The sequence below is a fragment of the Phyllosticta citribraziliensis genome (assembly GCF_038025025.1).
Source record: "Phyllosticta citribraziliensis strain CPC 17464 chromosome Unknown J3D65scaffold_3, whole genome shotgun sequence".
In the NCBI taxonomy this organism is placed as follows: domain Eukaryota; kingdom Fungi; phylum Ascomycota; class Dothideomycetes; order Botryosphaeriales; family Phyllostictaceae; genus Phyllosticta; species Phyllosticta citribraziliensis.
The window spans coordinates 1,579,829-1,596,166 of NW_027117340.1; the positions used below are offsets into that span (position 1 = coordinate 1,579,829).

Here is a 16,338-nt window from a genome sequence, read left to right on the forward strand (position 1 = left end):
GGAGCCGTCGGCTTCTTCCCCAGCCGCAGCTCCCGTCGCCGTCACATGTGCCCGTCCCGTCGGCGCGCAAATATTGCCTGTTCCGCAAACTCAACACCAACGCCGGTCGCCTCTTGCCTGACCTCACTCGACCTGCCCGTGTCGCCGCAGCGCCCGTTCCCAGACGCGCTGTCCCGCCGTCGCGTGCTCCCTCGTTTGCAGTGCGGCCGTCCTCGACTGCGGGGTGTGCGAGCGCGTCGTCGGCCTGGACGAGCTCGCTCGGTGCGCATCCGTGGGGAGAGCTCCTCCGTCCAAACTCCAATTCAACGTCCCAATTACCTGCCACGTCCCTCATTCTCTTCGCCGCCTTGGATACCCGCGTACCATAACTAAAAGCCGCACTCGCTGGCCGCCCCATTTAATACCGGCCGCCTCTCCTTCTGGTCGCTCCTCCCACCCAAGCTCCAAAACCGCCGTCTCCAGAGCCCCGACACGCTGCACGCTTCTCCGACACCATGTTCTTTCTCCACGAGCTTGAGCGCACCATCACCCTACACCCGTCGTTTCTGGGCCCCAACGTACACGAGTATATCGAGGAACGGTTAAAACAAGATGTCGAGGGCATTCAGATTGAAAACTACTTCATCATCTGCGTCATGGACTCCCAAGACAAGTCCGAGGGTCGCGTGATGCCTGGAACTGGCTACATTGAATACAATGTCCACTTCAAGGCCATTGTGTGGAGACCATTCAAAGGCGAAATCGTAGGTTCACAGGCGCCGCGGAATAAATTCAGGGCATTGACCGTCGTGTAGATGGACGGAATCGTCACCGCTGTCCACGACTCTGGCTTCTTCGTTGAGATGGGCCCTCTCAACGGTTTCGTAGTCTCCAGCGTATGTGGTCGCGCTCGAGGTTTGTCGAGGCGCCGGCGCTAACTCTGGCCAGATGATTCCTAGCAATATCAAGTATGACGGCAATGCCACTCCCCCGCAATGGACCAACAATGCCGACCAGGTCATTGAGAAAGGCACACACGTTCGTGTCAAGGTCAAGGGTCTCCGCACAGAAATGGGCAACATGTATGCCATTGCAACTATCAAGGAGGACTATCTCGGGTACGTTGAACTTCCGCCCCGCCCATCTGCGCTCGTGGGACTTTTGCTCATGTTTTATGTTAGACCTCTCAACGAGAATCCGTAATACTCGAGAAGATGGAGTTGGATACTTGAACAGCCAAAGCCCGAAGCCCTGAGTCGGCTTGGTCAACCATGAGGGTCTTGATCATGTGGCAATTGGGACGGGCGAAGCCCCAGCCCAACAAGTGCGATAGGGCCAAACTTCCAGCGCCCTGCCAAAAGAAAGAAGTGAAGCTACACAAGCTCTCGTTGTATTATTTTGGGGATATCAGATCACCGAGTAATGCAAAACAATGGAGGCCGGGAGGCCTTCCGACGTGTTTCCGAAACAATTATGCATGGCTGTGGACCACACGCCAGCCGATTTATAGAACACAAGCCAGATCTTCAAGTTTTTCATTCCTTTGATGCCCTCTGTGTGAATGTCGGTCGGCCCGCAACTAGAGGTCAATAACGGTCAATTCGGCATGCACCAATAAAGGGTTCTCTTGGCGTCGCCCCCGGAGGTGCCTGCACTCGTGTTCAATATGCTATGTAGATAACTTGCCATCAACCAGCTTCTCTTGCGAGAAGCCGACACATTCCAATAACTAGTTGATTCTCCGGTCAACCAGTGGACTAGCCGATGGCGACTGCGCTAAACAATTGCTAGTGCTGTAGCCCACCAACCCCACGACCGTACAACCACCGCCGAGAGACTCGCCATGTCCAAGGAGCGTCCCCTCAACGATGAGGAGACGCAGCCACTCACCAAAGAAGTCGCCGATGCGCCGCGAGAATCAGAAGACGGGCCGCGTGCCTCGACGAGCACTGCGTCAACCACCTCACTGGTCCTCGAGGGCTTGAACGGCGAGTACTCGAAGGCGCGGGCGTCCGAGCCCTACACGGACGCAAACAGCCCCAACAACCAATCGCGAGAACACGCGCTCGACATTGAGGATGGCAACTACTACGGCGGAGTACGGCCCGCAGATAAACGGCTTCGACGATGGTTATGGATCCTGGGTATAATATGCGCGACGGGTTGGGCATTTGCTTTGGTCGCATTCATCTACCAAGGCTCCTACCACCACGCCTCGACCAAGCCGCACGACCCGGCTGCGACGGCCTCGAGAGGATCAGGACGGAAAGTCAAGCTTGACGAGGTACTTCGTGGAGAATGGAGCCCCACACGACATTCATTGTCCTGGATCGCTGGACCCGGTGGTGAAGATGGATTGCTGCTGGAGAAGGGCGGCTCGCACAAGAAGGGCTACCTGGTCGTTGAAGACGTCCGTCACAGGGACGAAAAAGAGGCGTCTGAGCATACCACAGTTCTCATGAAAGGTGCGGGCTTCTATGCTGGAGACAAATGGGTGCAACCGCAGGAAGTCTGGCCGTCGCCGGATTTCAAAAAGGTGCTCGTCATGACGAACAAGGAGCACAACTGGAGGCATTCGTTTTATGGAATCTACTACCTCTTCGATGTGGAAACGCAGACTGGCGAGCCCTTGGATACCCAACACCCGGATGTCAGAATACAGCTTGCGACATGGTCTCCGAATTCGGACGCAATCGTGTTTACGAGAGAGAGCAACATGTTCTTGCGCCGGACAGATACCACTACCATCACGAGAATCACCAGCGATGGCAGCCCAGATCTCTTCTATGGTGTTCCTGACTGGGTCTATGAAGAGGAAGTATTTAGCGGCCGCGTTGCTACTTGGTGGTCCCAGGATGGCAACTATATTGCGTTTCTCCGCACCGACGAGTCCAGAGTCCCAACGTACCCTGTCCAGTATTTCTTTTCCAGGCCAAGTGGCACTGAGCCAAAAGAGGGCGAGGAGGACTATCCGGAAGTTCGTGACATCAAGTACCCCAAGGCGGGGGCACCCAATCCGATTGTCAACCTTCAATTCTACGATGTCCAGAAGAAAGAGGTCTTTTCCGTCAAAATTGACAAAGATTTTCCCGATCTCGATCGTTTGATCACAGAGGTTGTCTGGGCCAAGAACGAGCAGGTGTTGATCCGCGAGACTAATCGCGAAAGCGACGTCCTCAAAATCAGTCTTGTCGACGTTCGTACGCGGACTGGAAACATTGTGCGGACTGAAGATGTCGCTGCCCTTGACGGAGGATGGTTTGAGGTCAATCAAAAGACGACCTTTGTCCCCGCAGACCCAGAAAACGGACGTCCGTACGACGGCTACATCGACATGATCATTCACAATGGCTATGATCATCTCGGCTACTTTACACCCTTGAATTCTTCGAAACCGATTCTTCTTACGGAAGGCAACTGGGAGGTTGTTGATGCGCCATCTGCCGTTGATCTCAAGAAGAATTACGTCTACTTTGTTGCCACCCGCGAGAGCTCCATTCAGCGGCATGTCTACCGTGTCAATCTCGAAGGTGGCGCTTTTGAGGCTTTGACCGACACCAAGAAGGAGGGCTACCACGACGTTGAATTTTCCAGCGGAGCTGGGTTCGCGCTTCTCTCCTACCAAGGGCCCAACATTCCTTGGCAAAAGATCATTAGCACTCCCAGTTCTTCGTCGTCTTACTCGAGCATCGTTGAAGAAAATACCAGGCTGGCAGATATGGCACGGAAGCATGAGCTGCCGATTCAGGTGTATTCTACCTTCAAAGTCGACGACTTGGATCTCAACATCGTGGAGAGACGCCCCCCTCACTTTGACTCTAGCAAGCAATACCCTGTCCTCTTCTTCCTTTACAACGGGCCCGGCAGCCAGCAAGTCACGAAGAAGTTTTCAGTCGACTTCCAGGCTTATGTCGCGTCGGCACTCGGCTACATTGTCGTCACCGTGGATGGTCGCGGAACTGGCTTCATAGGCCGCAAAGGGCGCTGCGTCGTACGCGGAAACCTGGGCCACTACGAAGCAACAGACCAGATCCTCGTTGCCAAAATGTACAAGGAGAAGAGCTACGTCGACGCGGAGCGCATCGCCATTTGGGGCTGGAGCTACGGCGGCTTCATGACACTCAAGACGCTGGAGCAAGACGCTGGCGAGACGTTCAAGTACGGTATGGCGGTGGCGCCTGTGACCGACTGGCGGTACTACGACAGCATCTACACGGAGCGCTACATGCACACGCCGCAGCACAATCCCCAAGGCTACAACCAGGTCGCCATCAGCAACGCAACGGCGCTCTCGCAGAACGTGCGCTTCCTTGTTATGCATGGTGTCGCCGACGACAACGTCCACTTCCAGAACAGCCTGGCTTTGCTCGATCGCCTCGATCTTGCGAGCGTTGAGAACTACGATGTTCACGTTTTTCCTGACAGCGACCACAGCATCTACTTCCACAATGCGAATCGAATCGTCTATGACAGTAAGGATTCCCCCCTCATGGCTTTCTCAGACCATGCTAACTTGTCTTCAGAGCTGAGCAATTGGCTCATCAACGCCTTCAATGGTGAATGGCTTAAGACGGCCAATCCCAAACCTATCTCTACGATTGATGGGATCTCGCATCGACGATGATGAAGACGTGGTCAGTTTTTAAGGAATATGAAGATGCATTTTAGGACGACTTTTGCTTGTTTCCTTGGGTTGTATTCAGCACGAGACGGGCGGGTCACGGGTGGGTGCTTTGCTAGAGATACTGCCCTGCGAGACGGAACAGCCAGGGCAAGCAGGTATTTGCATAGAGAATGGGAGTCTTTCAAATTATCATGTATTAGTACTATTAGTGCTGTCACTATACCATGGCTTACGCTAATGCGCGGAACATGAAGAACCAAGGGGAAGAATTGTGCGTATGCTGCGATGGGATGCAGGCACAACCAAGTGTGTAGGTCGAATCTTGTCCGAGGAAAATGTCTGGGTGCTTCTGAAAAAGATGGCTCATGGCAGACTGCAAAATGTACATGTAGGCAAGCACTTGCAGAAAAAGGAACACAAAGAAGCGCTTCCATTAAATCAGCAATGAAAGCCGGTCCAAGCGAGAATCGAACTCAAGCCCTCTGTTGGCCAAAAAAAGCGAGCCAGCGAACGATCGCTCAGTCCTCAGTTGGGTGGCCAAATACGGAGTATAGAAAGGAGGTTTGCTGCGGAAAGAATGAAAGAGAGGCTCACTCCAACTCGGCCGAGGCGCTGTGGCTCGTTGAAGATGTTGTCGCTTTTAGAGAATTTATTTATGACCGAGACTGGGTTGTCTTCATATGTGGCATGCGCACCCGCGCTGAGTTGGTCGTCTTTGTCCACTCGTCGCCTTGTTTGTCCCTCTCCATCACCACAAACAACCACCACTCTCGAGTACACAGGTGACCAAATTGTCAGATCATCTTAGCCTCGTGGCTCCTTCGCCATCTGCGGTACCTGGCTGTACGCGTAGGACGCGTAGGACGTATCCAACCGCGCGCCTGCCGTCCTTCCACCCGCGTGGCTGCGCGGTTGGCTGCGGACAAGGAAGGAAAGAGAGGGCAATCCCGTCTTACCCACGTTGATTGCGCAAGCGACCTAGCTGCCGAGCAGAGTCTCGTCTAAAAGAAGAAAAGGGCTTGTCGCGAAAAAGAATAAACTCGCACTCATGCGCCGTTAGCCAATCCATCGTTCAGTGAGAGGGCAAGACGGCAAGCCAACAGCTGTTTCGATGCGGCATGGTGCGTCGAAACCAAACCAATCTTATGCGTCCTTGGCCTTGCTTCTTGTTTTGCAGCCGCAGTGGTGGACCGCCGCTCATCCTCTGCCGCTCGACTCGTCGCGGCGCCTCCCTTTTGCCTCTCCCGCCGAGCCGCGATGTCATCCGCTAGGGGTTGCATGTGCAGAGGGGGCGTTGAGCGGCGAGCGAAACGCGCGTCTACATGCAGATGATAATGTAGGGGAAACATTCAGCCAGTGTGGCAATTGAGAATTTCCATGTAGAGTTTTTGTGTGTAGAGCCGCATAATTACAACAAAATAGACTTGGTATGATATGGTTGCTTCGGCCCAGTCAGCCAGCGAGAGAATAGACGCCCAAAAAACGCCTGAACGTGAAAGAGGTGAAATTGCCGTCCCAGTCCCCAAATCAAGGAAGCGCCATGCTCGCCAGCCTCCTGCAAAGTCAGTCGCTCCTGCGGTATCCTACTCTCTCAAACACGAAACACATGCTGGTTTCCATCTCTTTCGCTAGCAAAAAAAGCATGACATTAGTAGTTTCAATCCTTCTCGTCGTCAATCTCTGAGCGACGGTCGTGAATGAAGCCCTGGTCCGTCTCAAGGGCGCGGTCCAGCGGCAACCCCTCAACCCAAAAGCTGATGACAAAGGCGAGCGCGCCAACGGCGCACATGACGATCCAGACGCGGCGCAAGGCGAAGACGTAAGCGAGGCGGAGGTTGTACTTTTCGGCGCTGTCGGGCATCGACTTGATGACTTGCACCAGCGCGCTGGCGTCCTTTGAGAGTTCTCCTGCATTCGCTGCAAGCTCCCCTCCGAACGATGCCAGCTTGTTGCGCATCTCGTTTTGGAAGACGACACCGCCAATGGCGACGCCAATTGTTTGCCCCAACGCACGCATAAACGTGAACAAGGTGACAGCAGCGGCTTGGTCGGCATTGGAGGCTGCGGCTTGGACTGCCATGGCCATGCTGGGGAACAGGATGCCAGTACCGGCACCGGGTACAATATTGAGGAAGACAAATTGGGTAACCGTCGTGTTGACATCCATGTAGATCAATAGGCCGTATCCAAATGTCGTCAAGAACCAGCCTGACCACAAGGCCCAGCGGTAGCGACCAGTCCAGGCAATCGCGACGCCAACGACGATGGCTGCGGGGGCAACCGTGAATGTTTGAGGGAAAAGTGCAACACCGGCAAGGACGGGAGAGTAGCCCTTGACAGCTTCATAGTAGAATGGGCCATAGTAAAGAGCGCACCAGAGTACGAGGCCATGAAGAACGGTCTGTGCAAATGCCGAAGCACACGTGCGGTTCTTGAATAGATTGGTCCTGATGATGGGGTTCGTGGCAAATCGATCCTCGTAGATGACAAAGCCGACGAGAGCAGCGCCGCACACGCAGAGAGGGACAAGCGTACGCCACGAGGACCATTCGTACATGACGCCGCCCCAGGTGACGGGAATGAGGAATCCGGTTGCCGACGCTACAAAGACGACGATTCCGATCCAGTCAATTGACTTCAGTCTGTCGATCAAGTCGCTGGGACGGTGGTGGAGGTTGAGGAAGAGCAGGACGAGGGGTGCGCCGATACCAATGAAGGGAAGGTTGATCCAGAAGATCCACCTCCAGCTCACATTTTCGGAGAAACCGCCACCTAAGCGGCATGTTAGAATAGTCGAAAAGGGTCACGGATTTGACTTACCCAGGACTGGTCCAGCAACAGTACCCAGTGCCCACACTGCACTGACGACACTCATCCACTTGCCTCTATCCCGCAGAGGAACCATATCTGTGACAATAACTTCTTCCAGAACCAGGATTCCACCACCTCCGATTCCTTGAATACTGCGTCCGACCAAGATGACTCCAAAGTCGTTGGCTAAAGCAGCGACAATGGCACCAACGCCGAAGAATGCCAAGGATATGATCAAGATGGGCTTGCGGCCGAAAACTGTGCTGAATGTTCCCAGGACCGGTTGGAATACTGTGCATGTGAGGAGGAATGATGTACCAGACCAGAATGCCTCAATGGCAGATCCGTCGAGTTTTTTGGCCATTACCTGTATTCGAATCAGCCAAGAAGATCGTGAATAAACGCTTCGAGGAACATACTGGGAGTGCAACCGAAATGCTGGTTGCATCCAAAGCCGCCATCAAAGACACCACGCTAAGCGAACCAAAAGCAACGTAGAAACGCCAACCAGGCTTGAAATCTGACAGCCGAAAATTGGTCCTCGAAGAACTGTTCTCGTCGTCATGTTCAAAGTATGATAGTCTTCGTGTTGGTAAGGCGAGGACTTCGGTGGAGTTGAAACTGCTGAAGTAATGACCGGAAAAGTGCCCAGACTTCATGGAAAGGGCCCTCGAGGTTGGTGCCGTAGTCAGGGCTGATTCTGGTATTGATGAATACAAGGAATCATGAGTGGACGGGGACAAGAATTGCGGGTTCTCCTCCACCACATGGTGTGACGGGTACGGTATGTTGGGCGGAGGCGACATGTTGGTTGACTTGTGACGCTGTACAGTGTAGAGGGCTTCTCAGTTAAGTACAGAAGAATGTGCTAAGTTTGCCCTGATACCTCCAGTTGAACCTAAAGACGGGGGACAGAGGAATGGACTGCAGGCTAGACCATCGGCGACAGAATAGAACAGACTGGTCCAAGCGGTTGAGCTTATACTTTGACCATGCAGTGAGACTAGTACGAGTTGTTGCTGGGCGATGACCGGCAATTCTGTTGACATATGACGCCAATTGGACAAGGCCGACGGCCCAGATATGACAAGAGTAACGGCAACGTTGGCAAACGAATGAGCTGCGCGTCTCTCTCAAGCTGTCGAAATCCGAATCTTGGTGTTGGACTTTTTCTTTTCCGGGACCCCTCATGGCTCCGGCGGATCTGAGACTAGATTTAAACGGAACAGAACATGGCTGCCATTGGAATCCTATTCGCCCCAGACAGCGGGCCCACTGCACCAAATTGCGACTGCACAGCATGGCGCGGTCACTGGGTCAGGAAATTGAAAACGTTGTATACCGCTCTCTTCAGGGTCTGCATCTGCATTCAGGGGGACTCATGCTGGCCCAAGCCGTGCTAGATCTGCACGGGAAGCCGTTATCCGCACCCACAGGCCCTGGGCGGCACCGTTCGGTGGGAGGTAGTTGCATGAGCTGGCGACTGGCGTCGAAATGTGCGCAAAACGACATGAAGGCAGCGGTTTTAGCGTTGATGGAGTGAAGGCTGCCAGGTGTGGTTGGGAGGTTGGGGGTGGCGGCTCAGGTTCCGATTCGCTTAAGGCTTAGCGCCACGGTGACTAACACGCCTGGCCGCCCACCCGCTTCCTCGACCCAACACCAAACGGCGTCTCTCCGCACCTCTTCTGAGCAACTCTTACAACCTGACCCCGTATTCGCCGTGTCTCTTTTCGGCGCGATGATGAATTCTCTAATATCCACGTACGCTCGCTCGGCTGGCCACCCGGATATAGCTGACGAGGCACGGCACGCTCGGCCTGCCCTCGACCGAGATTCCCTCAGGATTGGATGGCTCATTGCCACGCTAAGCTGATTTGCAAGTATTTTCTCCTGCTCGATGTGCCGTGGGCAGTGCAAATTCTACTTTCTTTGTGTTGCAGCATAATATCAAGGCATTCACTGGACCGCGGCAGCCACCAACAACCTGCCTTGTTCTGTTCGCACCGCCTATGCTTTCACCAAATAACATGTCAATCTTGGTCGCAAACAAACGACGCATCCTGCGTCATGGGAAAACATCCGTAAGCCTCAGTCGAGTCCCAATCGCGTCATCTTACGTCTGCCCCCTTTGTCCTCACCTCGCCGAGCGCTTGATCCGGAATGCTTGTGACATTCCGCACGTGGACTTTCAGGGTCTTTGTTTTGGATGAAGACGGTCAAATGTGTTTGCGACACTCGCCTTCATGATGCGAAGGTTTCCTAGTCTACTCCTCTTCCATGTGAAGAAGTCGTGAATGATGCCTTACAACCACCCAGTTGCGAGGTCTCTGTTTGCGCCGTCTTCACAGTCTTCGGACGGCGCAGACAAGCAGATTCCTTCATTTAGAGATTTTGTAAAGACTGCTCCGCCGCCAAATTCACCGCCACAGCACCCTTCACCTATTCAAACAGGCCAACCTGATTTTCGGCTTCCTGAAACATCATCCCCAGGCTCAGCCTCGACTCCCAATCCACATAGCAGAACTTCTGGAGAATCCTCGTGGACAAGACCTTCAACATGGGATTACGACGACGCTCAATTCAAAACAGAATCAGAGTTGCAGTCCCCAGGTGGCTTTATTCTCCAACCTGAAACTTATGTTCCGCCCTCGCGAGACCGGGCTGATACAGATCGAGGCAATGGACCTGGGAAGCTTTTTCTGGAGCCAAGGGCATTTGACCCTCTTTTACCAGATACTTCGCCGCTTCCAAGCCCGGAACCTTCGAACCGCCATCCGTTCGAGTACGAGACTATTGTAGAATTTTCTCCAAGGCCAGCGTCAGAGTCACCACCAAGAGCACCACTTCCACCAGTGCCCTTGAACGTGCCAGACAAGGTCAGAGAAACTTCTCTTTTGGGGAAATTCCCAACTCCTCCATCCCCGTCGCCTTCTGCAAATACAAAGGAGGCCCAACCCGTTACTCCAAGCTCTGTGTACGGAACTCCTGACCGCCATGGCCAGTCCATTTCAAATCACGGCTTGCAAACCCCAGATTCAACGCCAAGGGGCCGCAAAGTAACTCGAGATGGCTCGCCTGGAGACAGAGGGCTGGCCCACCAGTTCTCCATCCGCATCACGTCACCAAAGAAACTTGTTCCACGATCCGCAGCTCCCGGCGCCGACGACGAGTGGGAAGACTTTGAAGAGACGACCAGGCGAGTGACGCAGGATCGAATCTCTCATGACTACCACAAGGCTTTGGCAGAGCAGTATCGTGAACTCGCTGCTCCCACTCCAGATGTGTTTGAGGATGATGATGAACCGGCTCCATTGGACTGCCAGCCAATCTCCCCCGACGACGCCAACATGGCTCCGCAACCTCTGAGACTCCAAAAGAGCCCGGTGGAGAGCCCACGCGACATAGAAACGATCAGCTTGGCAAGGGCTTTGAACGAGTTTGAAGGAGCGGACCAGGAACCAGAACCAAAACCGCGGTCCCCATCTCCACCGCGACGCAGAGCGAGCATGCGAGAAAAGCTTCCAGCTCTGGCCACCGGAACTCTCCAGATGATCTTGCCATCCCAACATAACCGGAAGGCAAGCGAGACTAGTGCCACTAGCGGTGATATCCCTATCTCTGCACCGGCTGAGACCACCTCTTTTAGCGTCAACGAGACGGCACCGGTGAAGGGAGGACCTTCAAATCCAGCCAGATACAACAGGCAGCGCCCTCGCAGTCGCGTTTACCCTGCTACCAAGAGATATTCGGGCATGTACAGTTCTCGGCCACGCTCCATAATTCAGCCTGCAGAAACCAAGAAGTCCAAGAAGAGCAAGAAGAGCAAAAAGGACAAGGAGAACGACAAGTCCAAGCCGTACACGCCTCCGCTTCCTCTAACCCTGCCTACCACACTGTCTACTGAATCCTCTCCACGGCCCTCTGCCGAAAGTCGCCGGCGCCTCCCTCCAGTATCACCTGTCCCTGGGACGCCCAGGTCCGCCACCGGTCGTCCATCAACGCCATCTGCTTTTGCCACAGTCAAAAGCACGACTCTTGCTCAAAGGCGCCTTGGGCCACAGGGTCCAAATGCGCTCCAAAGATCAGGACTCAATCCACAGCAGCCGCTGGCGCGGCCACCCGCACCACTACCCCTGAAATCGCACTTTTCGCATTCTTCCTCCTCATCGGCTGCCTCGCCTCCACCATTTCTCTCGCCTGGTCCCACAACCGGTTCCTCGGCATCCAAAAGCCCACGTCTTACTCCGTCGGCGGGAAATGCGCCTCACGCGCCCTCGCCGCTCCAGCACGGCCTCACCCACACTCAACTCTTTGCCCCTGGACTCGCTCTCACAACGTCTGAACCGAGCCCCACCCCCTCGCCGCCTTTGACGGCACCGGCGACTGTCGCACGCACTCCAAGTCCGTCAGTCGGATACCCACGACCGATGACCCGTGACGAGCCGTCCAAGTCGGCGACGGCGGTGCACACGTCTTCGTCGTTAAAGCCTCGCCTGATGACGAAATCGAAGAGCGCCGCAGCGGCGTTGTCTTTACGTCCACATCGCGATCGCGGTCCGCCGCCCCCTCCACCACCCCCTCCGCATGACTACAACCCGCAACCGCGCATGTTCTCCCCGAGCTCCTCGGCTTTGCCCGCCTTCTCGCCGCGCTCCGCGCCGCTGCCGCCTTTGCACTCGGCGTCGTCTTCGTCCTCCGCCGCTACGACGTCGGCCTCGTTACCCGTAACGCCCATCTCGGCGGTGCCAGATGACACGCCTCGGCGATCGCTCGTCGGCCCTGGCCTCTCGCTGATGCGCAAGGCGGTTGAGATGCAGCGGGAGCGCAAGAGGGGCAAGGCGCGCGAGGAGTTGAAGCGTAGGATCAAAGTCGTCGGCGTCGATGGTGGCTCCGGTGTACAATCGATCAGCGCGGGCGGTACTGAGAGAAGCGCAGCAGGTTTGGGTAAGGGGAGAGTAGAAGTCTTGCAGGGAGAAGAGGGCAGAGCGAGAGAGTGGGTCTAGGAGTTGCGAGTATAGCTCAGTACTGTTCTTCAGCAAGCACAGGTCAGATGAGAAGTCTCGTGCGTCTGACGAAGTGAGTTCAGGGAACCCATTTGCTTGTTGTAGAGGAAGAGATGTCGGCAGGGAATGCTGAGGTCCGCTAGAAAGAGAAACCACCGTGCGTCTACATTCTCCTGGAGCTCATATTTTTCACCAATCATACATCACGCCTGCATAAAAGGACCCTGAGCAGAAGAAATACATTCTTTCTCATTGCCCTTGACCAACGAATGTGGACCCCCCTGCAACACGCATGCTGCTGCTGTCGACCCAATCTGTTAAACGTTCGTTTTGAGGACTTTCGGCAAGTGGATCCATGTCTGCTCACATGGAGCGAATATGATCTATAAGCGTTTGAACCTTGACATCGAGTCTTTCCAGCTGATCCTTGAGCTGATTGAATTCCGTACGAGAGACCGTGGCATCGCCGTCTCCAACTAAAATCGGGATATCCTCCAAGTTGATGGGTTCGTCGTCCTCCTCCATCTTAATCTTTGGCTTTGGGCTTTCCTAGTGCATCGGGATATCCTCCAAGTTGGGGGGTTCGTCGTCGTCCTCTATCTTGATCGTAGTCGACGATGTTTCATCGGCACTCTGTGTCCCTTCCACAGGAACATCCTGTCTAGACACGTCCTCTGACGCTTTGGGAGCTTTTGCGCTGCGGTATTTGTGCGAGAAAGGATCGGAAGCTGCAAGGAGATTCTTAGCAAGGTCTCGAGCTGGAAGAGCCGAATCACCAACGTCGCTTGGGAGACTCTTGTCGCACTTGTTCATTTTCATGTTGCAGGCGACGTTGCTCTTCGCGAATCTGCCGCAGTCTCTGTTCGTGCCGCCGGTGGTGCTCGTGTATCTTTTCTACAATCTTAGGATCTAGTTCCGCGATTTCGAAACCCTGCGAGGCGCTCAGGGAGATTGTGAATAGACGGCCATTCAGTCAGGCGTGGAAGACGTACTGGATCACGCATTGTGGAAGCAGATAGATATGCTCTGAGTGGGATGAAGATGTGGATGAGATGTGTTTTGAAGTTCTTCAGGTTGGAAGGCAGGACGAAGTTGGATGTCGTTAACTACATGTGGCTTTGCCTGGGAAGTCTTTCTATGGAGAGTCAGGAGGGAGCCTTCCTACTTGGACGACTATCTCTTTGTCTGAGCGAGGAATTGACGCTCGGAGCCCCTGCTATTCCACTGCGTGGGGTAGACTGAGCTGCCCCATGTTGTCCACTCCCCCATATTCCTAATGCCATCAATTCAAACCAAAATGAAATGGCCTGCAGGGTTATCAAGATCAAGGAGCGAGCTTTAAAAGAGGAGAAAGTACAAAATTAGACTTCGAAGGGCAAGAGAAAGGTATCCAAACAATCCAGAGATGTGGTGAGGTCGGCTCCTACCCTCACTGGAGGAGCGTCCGTAGCTGACTGATCATGGAAAGGCCAAAGCAGCATCGCTACGACAATGAACAGGCTGGGCGATGCGAGAGGGAACGTGGGGAGCTGATGTTGGTACTAAATTCCGTCTCGTCATCCTTTGGAATTCCATCTTCGAATCCCTTTCCCCCCCCCCCCCCCCCTTCGCAGTTCCATTTCTCATGAACTCACAGGGCGGCTGCAACTTCCTTGGCTAACCTCGCCGCCGCTGCTACAACTACTAGGACGCCTCCTGGGAAAAGAAGGAATGCACTTTCGCTCCCAAGTCCGTTTCGCAGCAATGGCTTCTTTGAAAATCAGAACATTGAAAAAGACGACAAGGAAAAGGAGGAGACCATGGACGTCGACTAGGAGGAGTGTGAAGAAGCCTTGGACGATCACAATGACTACAAAACCAAATTTGAGGATATGGATCAGGACGAAGACGATGACAGAGCTCCTATGGGGTAAATCAGTCTACCGGTGATGCCTCTTGAAGATATGCTGACTGTGGTTCAGCAGCCAAAGCGGACAGATGCCCAGAAACTTGGCGATTAGAAGTCGAGTTTGGTCGTAGTGTCACATTTTCTTGCCCTCTTGGTCTAGTCCCAGTGTCATACAGCCCAGTGTGTTATCACTATCGATGGAATGAAAGGACTTCTTCGCGCTTCATTCAGTGCCTTTTCCACATCTTGCACCGTGTTCTGGCAGAACGCAGAACCACTCAATCAAATTCTGTGTTTGAAACTGCTGCGAAAGATTCCCATTACACCGTCAGGATGGCGAAGTCTTCAAGAAAATCTGCTTCAGTATCTCTCAGGGGGTAGAAGTGATTTTGTAGATATAACGAAATTTCTCGGCGGACTCTCATAGAAAATCGCGGACAACCAGAACATGCGCAAAATAATCCATCCCGCTCGAATCCAGCTCGACTCGTGCTTCATTCACCGCTCTGCCACTTCGACGCCAATTCTCAACCAAGAAAATCACAGCGCATCAGTCTGCGGCGCGCAGTCAGGAAAACGCAGCGTGAGATGACCGGCGGCCGAGGCGGTGTTGCGTTGCACCAGTCGACAGGCCAACCTAACCTTGCAGGGAGGGAGGTGTCTGTGCCGCGTCAGCGGGCCGCCACACCCGCTGCCAGGCTGGGGGCCCGACCGGACCGCCTCCTCGCCTCGTCATGGACTTCACCAACACATTGCGGAACCAAGGGAATTTTGGTTCGCTAAGGGCGCTAAAAGCATCACTGTGACTGGTAGAGTACTAAGTCCCATGGTCCCCACGCGACTGCCAGGTTCTGTGCACTGTCCAGCGACCAGGGGACACTTGCTCACTTCGAAACAGTCCCTGACGTACATGTATATATTGACAACAATTTGCTCCGCCTTCAACAACCGGCAGTACTCCAAGTCCTGAGCGACGGAGGTGTCCAATCGGCACTTTGGCGGAGTGGTTAACGCGCTGGCCTGCTATTGTCTTATCCGATCATATCCAAGCCAGTTCCTTCGGGAGCGAGAGTTCGAATCTCTCAGGTGTCGCGTAAAAGTCCGAAGATTTTTCTTTTTGCTGTTTTGAGGGTCGTGGCAGGTGTTGGGATGGAGAGGTTGATGTTTTCAGGGCTTCGGATTTTTTGTTTTATTTTTCTCTCTCGGTGTTGGTTTGGTGGGTGTTGGGGGAAGGGGACTGACTGGCTGACGGGCTGGCCGTACTTGTTCTCCTGCACCAAACCTCGTCTGTGCTTTAGAAACGACGGAAAGGAGTGGTTGATATGTCGGGGGTTTTGGAATTTCTTTCTCTCGACTTTGGTTTGGTGGGTGTTGGGGGATGGAGCTGGCTGGCGGGCTGGCGGTACATGTTCATCTGCAGCAGACCTCGTCTGTGCTTTGGAAGCGATGGAATACATGCATCAAATTTTTGTTTGTTTGAGTAATGACAGCATGTGGCTGGGCGCTGAGCTCTCCGGGGGATTGTTGACGTTATCTTGTGGAAAAGTGAAGGAGCTCCATGAATAACCGACTGCCTACAATAGCGAGACCTTGTGTTCTCTCATGAGACAGACAACAAAAAAACCCTACGCATGCAAGGTTGCACGTACGGACTCAGCTCGACTGAGGCACATCAAGGATAATTCATAACAAGATCACACAGAAAAAGCGACGTGGACAAGTGTACAATGCAATCGATTCTTTTATGGCCCCCTATTCTGCGCATCAAATGCATCCATCCATCACGCATCAATGTCAACCCAGTACACACACCTGTGCGTAATTGACAGCAGGCTCGCTAGCTCGCTCGCTTCTATGCGGCTGCTGCTTGCCTCTGTTGGGTCATGCGCCTTACTATCCCGATCCCCTATTCTTCCATCCGTCCATGGCAGCCAACCATGATGCACCAATCCACATAAGTAGCCTAGCTGACCCGTGCTGCCGAACCGGTGGTAATGCAAGACATGCCAAACGAAGATGATAGTCAAGCTCAT

The 16,338-nt window shown here is 53.9% G+C and overlaps 6 protein-coding genes and 1 non-coding gene across 7 annotated transcripts; 6 read left to right on the forward strand and 1 right to left on the reverse strand.

The window, feature by feature from the left end:
- The first annotated feature begins 88 nt into the window (after window positions 1-88).
- On the forward strand, window positions 89-1,502 carry J3D65DRAFT_617028 (DNA-directed RNA polymerase II 19 kDa polypeptide). Its single transcript, XM_066799514.1, has 4 exons — window positions 89-743; window positions 795-875; window positions 928-1,097; window positions 1,161-1,502. Exons 1-4 carry the CDS (start codon window positions 495-497, stop codon window positions 1,180-1,182), a joined length of 522 nt encoding a protein of 173 aa, XP_066657888.1. The 5' UTR covers window positions 89-494; the 3' UTR covers window positions 1,183-1,502.
- Window positions 1,479-4,609, forward strand: J3D65DRAFT_261650 (putative dipeptidyl-aminopeptidase B). Its single transcript, XM_066794879.1, has 2 exons — window positions 1,479-4,451; window positions 4,503-4,609. The coding sequence occupies exons 1-2, from the start codon at window positions 1,823-1,825 to the stop codon at window positions 4,601-4,603; spliced, it is 2,730 nt and encodes a 909-aa protein (XP_066657889.1). The 5' UTR covers window positions 1,479-1,822; the 3' UTR covers window positions 4,604-4,609.
- A 1,651-nt stretch (window positions 4,610-6,260) lies between these two features.
- On the reverse strand, window positions 6,261-7,778 carry J3D65DRAFT_549135 (major facilitator superfamily domain-containing protein; the record flags this gene model as incomplete). Its single annotated transcript, XM_066796940.1, has 2 exons — window positions 6,261-7,375; window positions 7,424-7,778. The coding sequence occupies 2 exons, from the start codon at window positions 7,776-7,778 to the stop codon at window positions 6,261-6,263; spliced, it is 1,470 nt and encodes a 489-aa protein (XP_066657890.1).
- A 1,826-nt stretch (window positions 7,779-9,604) lies between these two features.
- On the forward strand, window positions 9,605-12,727 carry J3D65DRAFT_261712 (uncharacterized protein). The gene is made up of 2 exons (XM_066794880.1): window positions 9,605-12,490; window positions 12,561-12,727. The coding sequence occupies exon 1, from the start codon at window positions 9,709-9,711 to the stop codon at window positions 12,415-12,417; it is 2,709 nt and encodes a 902-aa protein (XP_066657891.1). The 5' UTR covers window positions 9,605-9,708; the 3' UTR covers window positions 12,418-12,490; window positions 12,561-12,727.
- A 1,036-nt stretch (window positions 12,728-13,763) lies between these two features.
- J3D65DRAFT_261722 (uncharacterized protein) lies at window positions 13,764-14,759 on the forward strand. The gene is made up of 4 exons (XM_066794881.1): window positions 13,764-13,827; window positions 13,886-13,955; window positions 14,054-14,326; window positions 14,379-14,759. The coding sequence occupies exons 2-4, from the start codon at window positions 13,925-13,927 to the stop codon at window positions 14,684-14,686; spliced, it is 612 nt and encodes a 203-aa protein (XP_066657892.1). The 5' UTR covers window positions 13,764-13,827; window positions 13,886-13,924; the 3' UTR covers window positions 14,687-14,759.
- A 500-nt stretch (window positions 14,760-15,259) lies between these two features.
- On the forward strand, window positions 15,260-15,918 carry J3D65DRAFT_617036 (uncharacterized protein). Its single transcript, XM_066799515.1, has one exon. The coding sequence runs from the start codon at window positions 15,455-15,457 to the stop codon at window positions 15,869-15,871; it is 417 nt and encodes a 138-aa protein (XP_066657893.1). The 5' UTR covers window positions 15,260-15,454; the 3' UTR covers window positions 15,872-15,918.
- Window positions 15,295-15,397, forward strand: J3D65DRAFT_t32. Its single transcript has one exon. It is a non-coding gene; the product is annotated as a tRNA-Ser (tRNA).
- Window positions 15,919-16,338: the final 420 nt, after the last annotated feature.

What these genes read in the sequence shown, in the direction of transcription:
- J3D65DRAFT_261650 (XM_066794879.1), top strand. Translation starts at nt 1,823, where the DNA reads ATGTCCAAGGAGCGTCCCCTCAACGATGAGGAGACGCAGCCACTCACC. An exon ending in GAATCGAATCGTCTATGACA is followed by an intron (nt 4,452 to 4,502) that starts GTAAGGATTCCC and finishes ACTTGTCTTCAG; the next exon opens with AGCTGAGCAATTGGCTCATC.
- J3D65DRAFT_617028 (XM_066799514.1), top strand. Translation starts at nt 495, where the DNA reads ATGTTCTTTCTCCACGAGCTTGAGCGCACCATCACCCTACACCCGTCG. An exon ending in GACCATTCAAAGGCGAAATC is followed by an intron (nt 744 to 794) that starts GTAGGTTCACAG and finishes ACCGTCGTGTAG; the next exon opens with ATGGACGGAATCGTCACCGC. An exon ending in ACGGTTTCGTAGTCTCCAGC is followed by an intron (nt 876 to 927) that starts GTATGTGGTCGC and finishes AACTCTGGCCAG; the next exon opens with ATGATTCCTAGCAATATCAA.
- J3D65DRAFT_261722 (XM_066794881.1), top strand. Translation starts at nt 13,925, where the DNA reads ATGCGAGAGGGAACGTGGGGAGCTGATGTTG. An exon ending in AACGTGGGGAGCTGATGTTG is followed by an intron (nt 13,956 to 14,053) that starts GTACTAAATTCC and finishes ATGAACTCACAG; the next exon opens with GGCGGCTGCAACTTCCTTGG. An exon ending in GATGACAGAGCTCCTATGGG is followed by an intron (nt 14,327 to 14,378) that starts GTAAATCAGTCT and finishes ACTGTGGTTCAG; the next exon opens with CAGCCAAAGCGGACAGATGC.
- J3D65DRAFT_261712 (XM_066794880.1), top strand. Translation starts at nt 9,709, where the DNA reads ATGATGCCTTACAACCACCCAGTTGCGAGGTCTCTGTTTGCGCCGTCT.
- J3D65DRAFT_617036 (XM_066799515.1), top strand. Translation starts at nt 15,455, where the DNA reads ATGGAGAGGTTGATGTTTTCAGGGCTTCGGATTTTTTGTTTTATTTTT.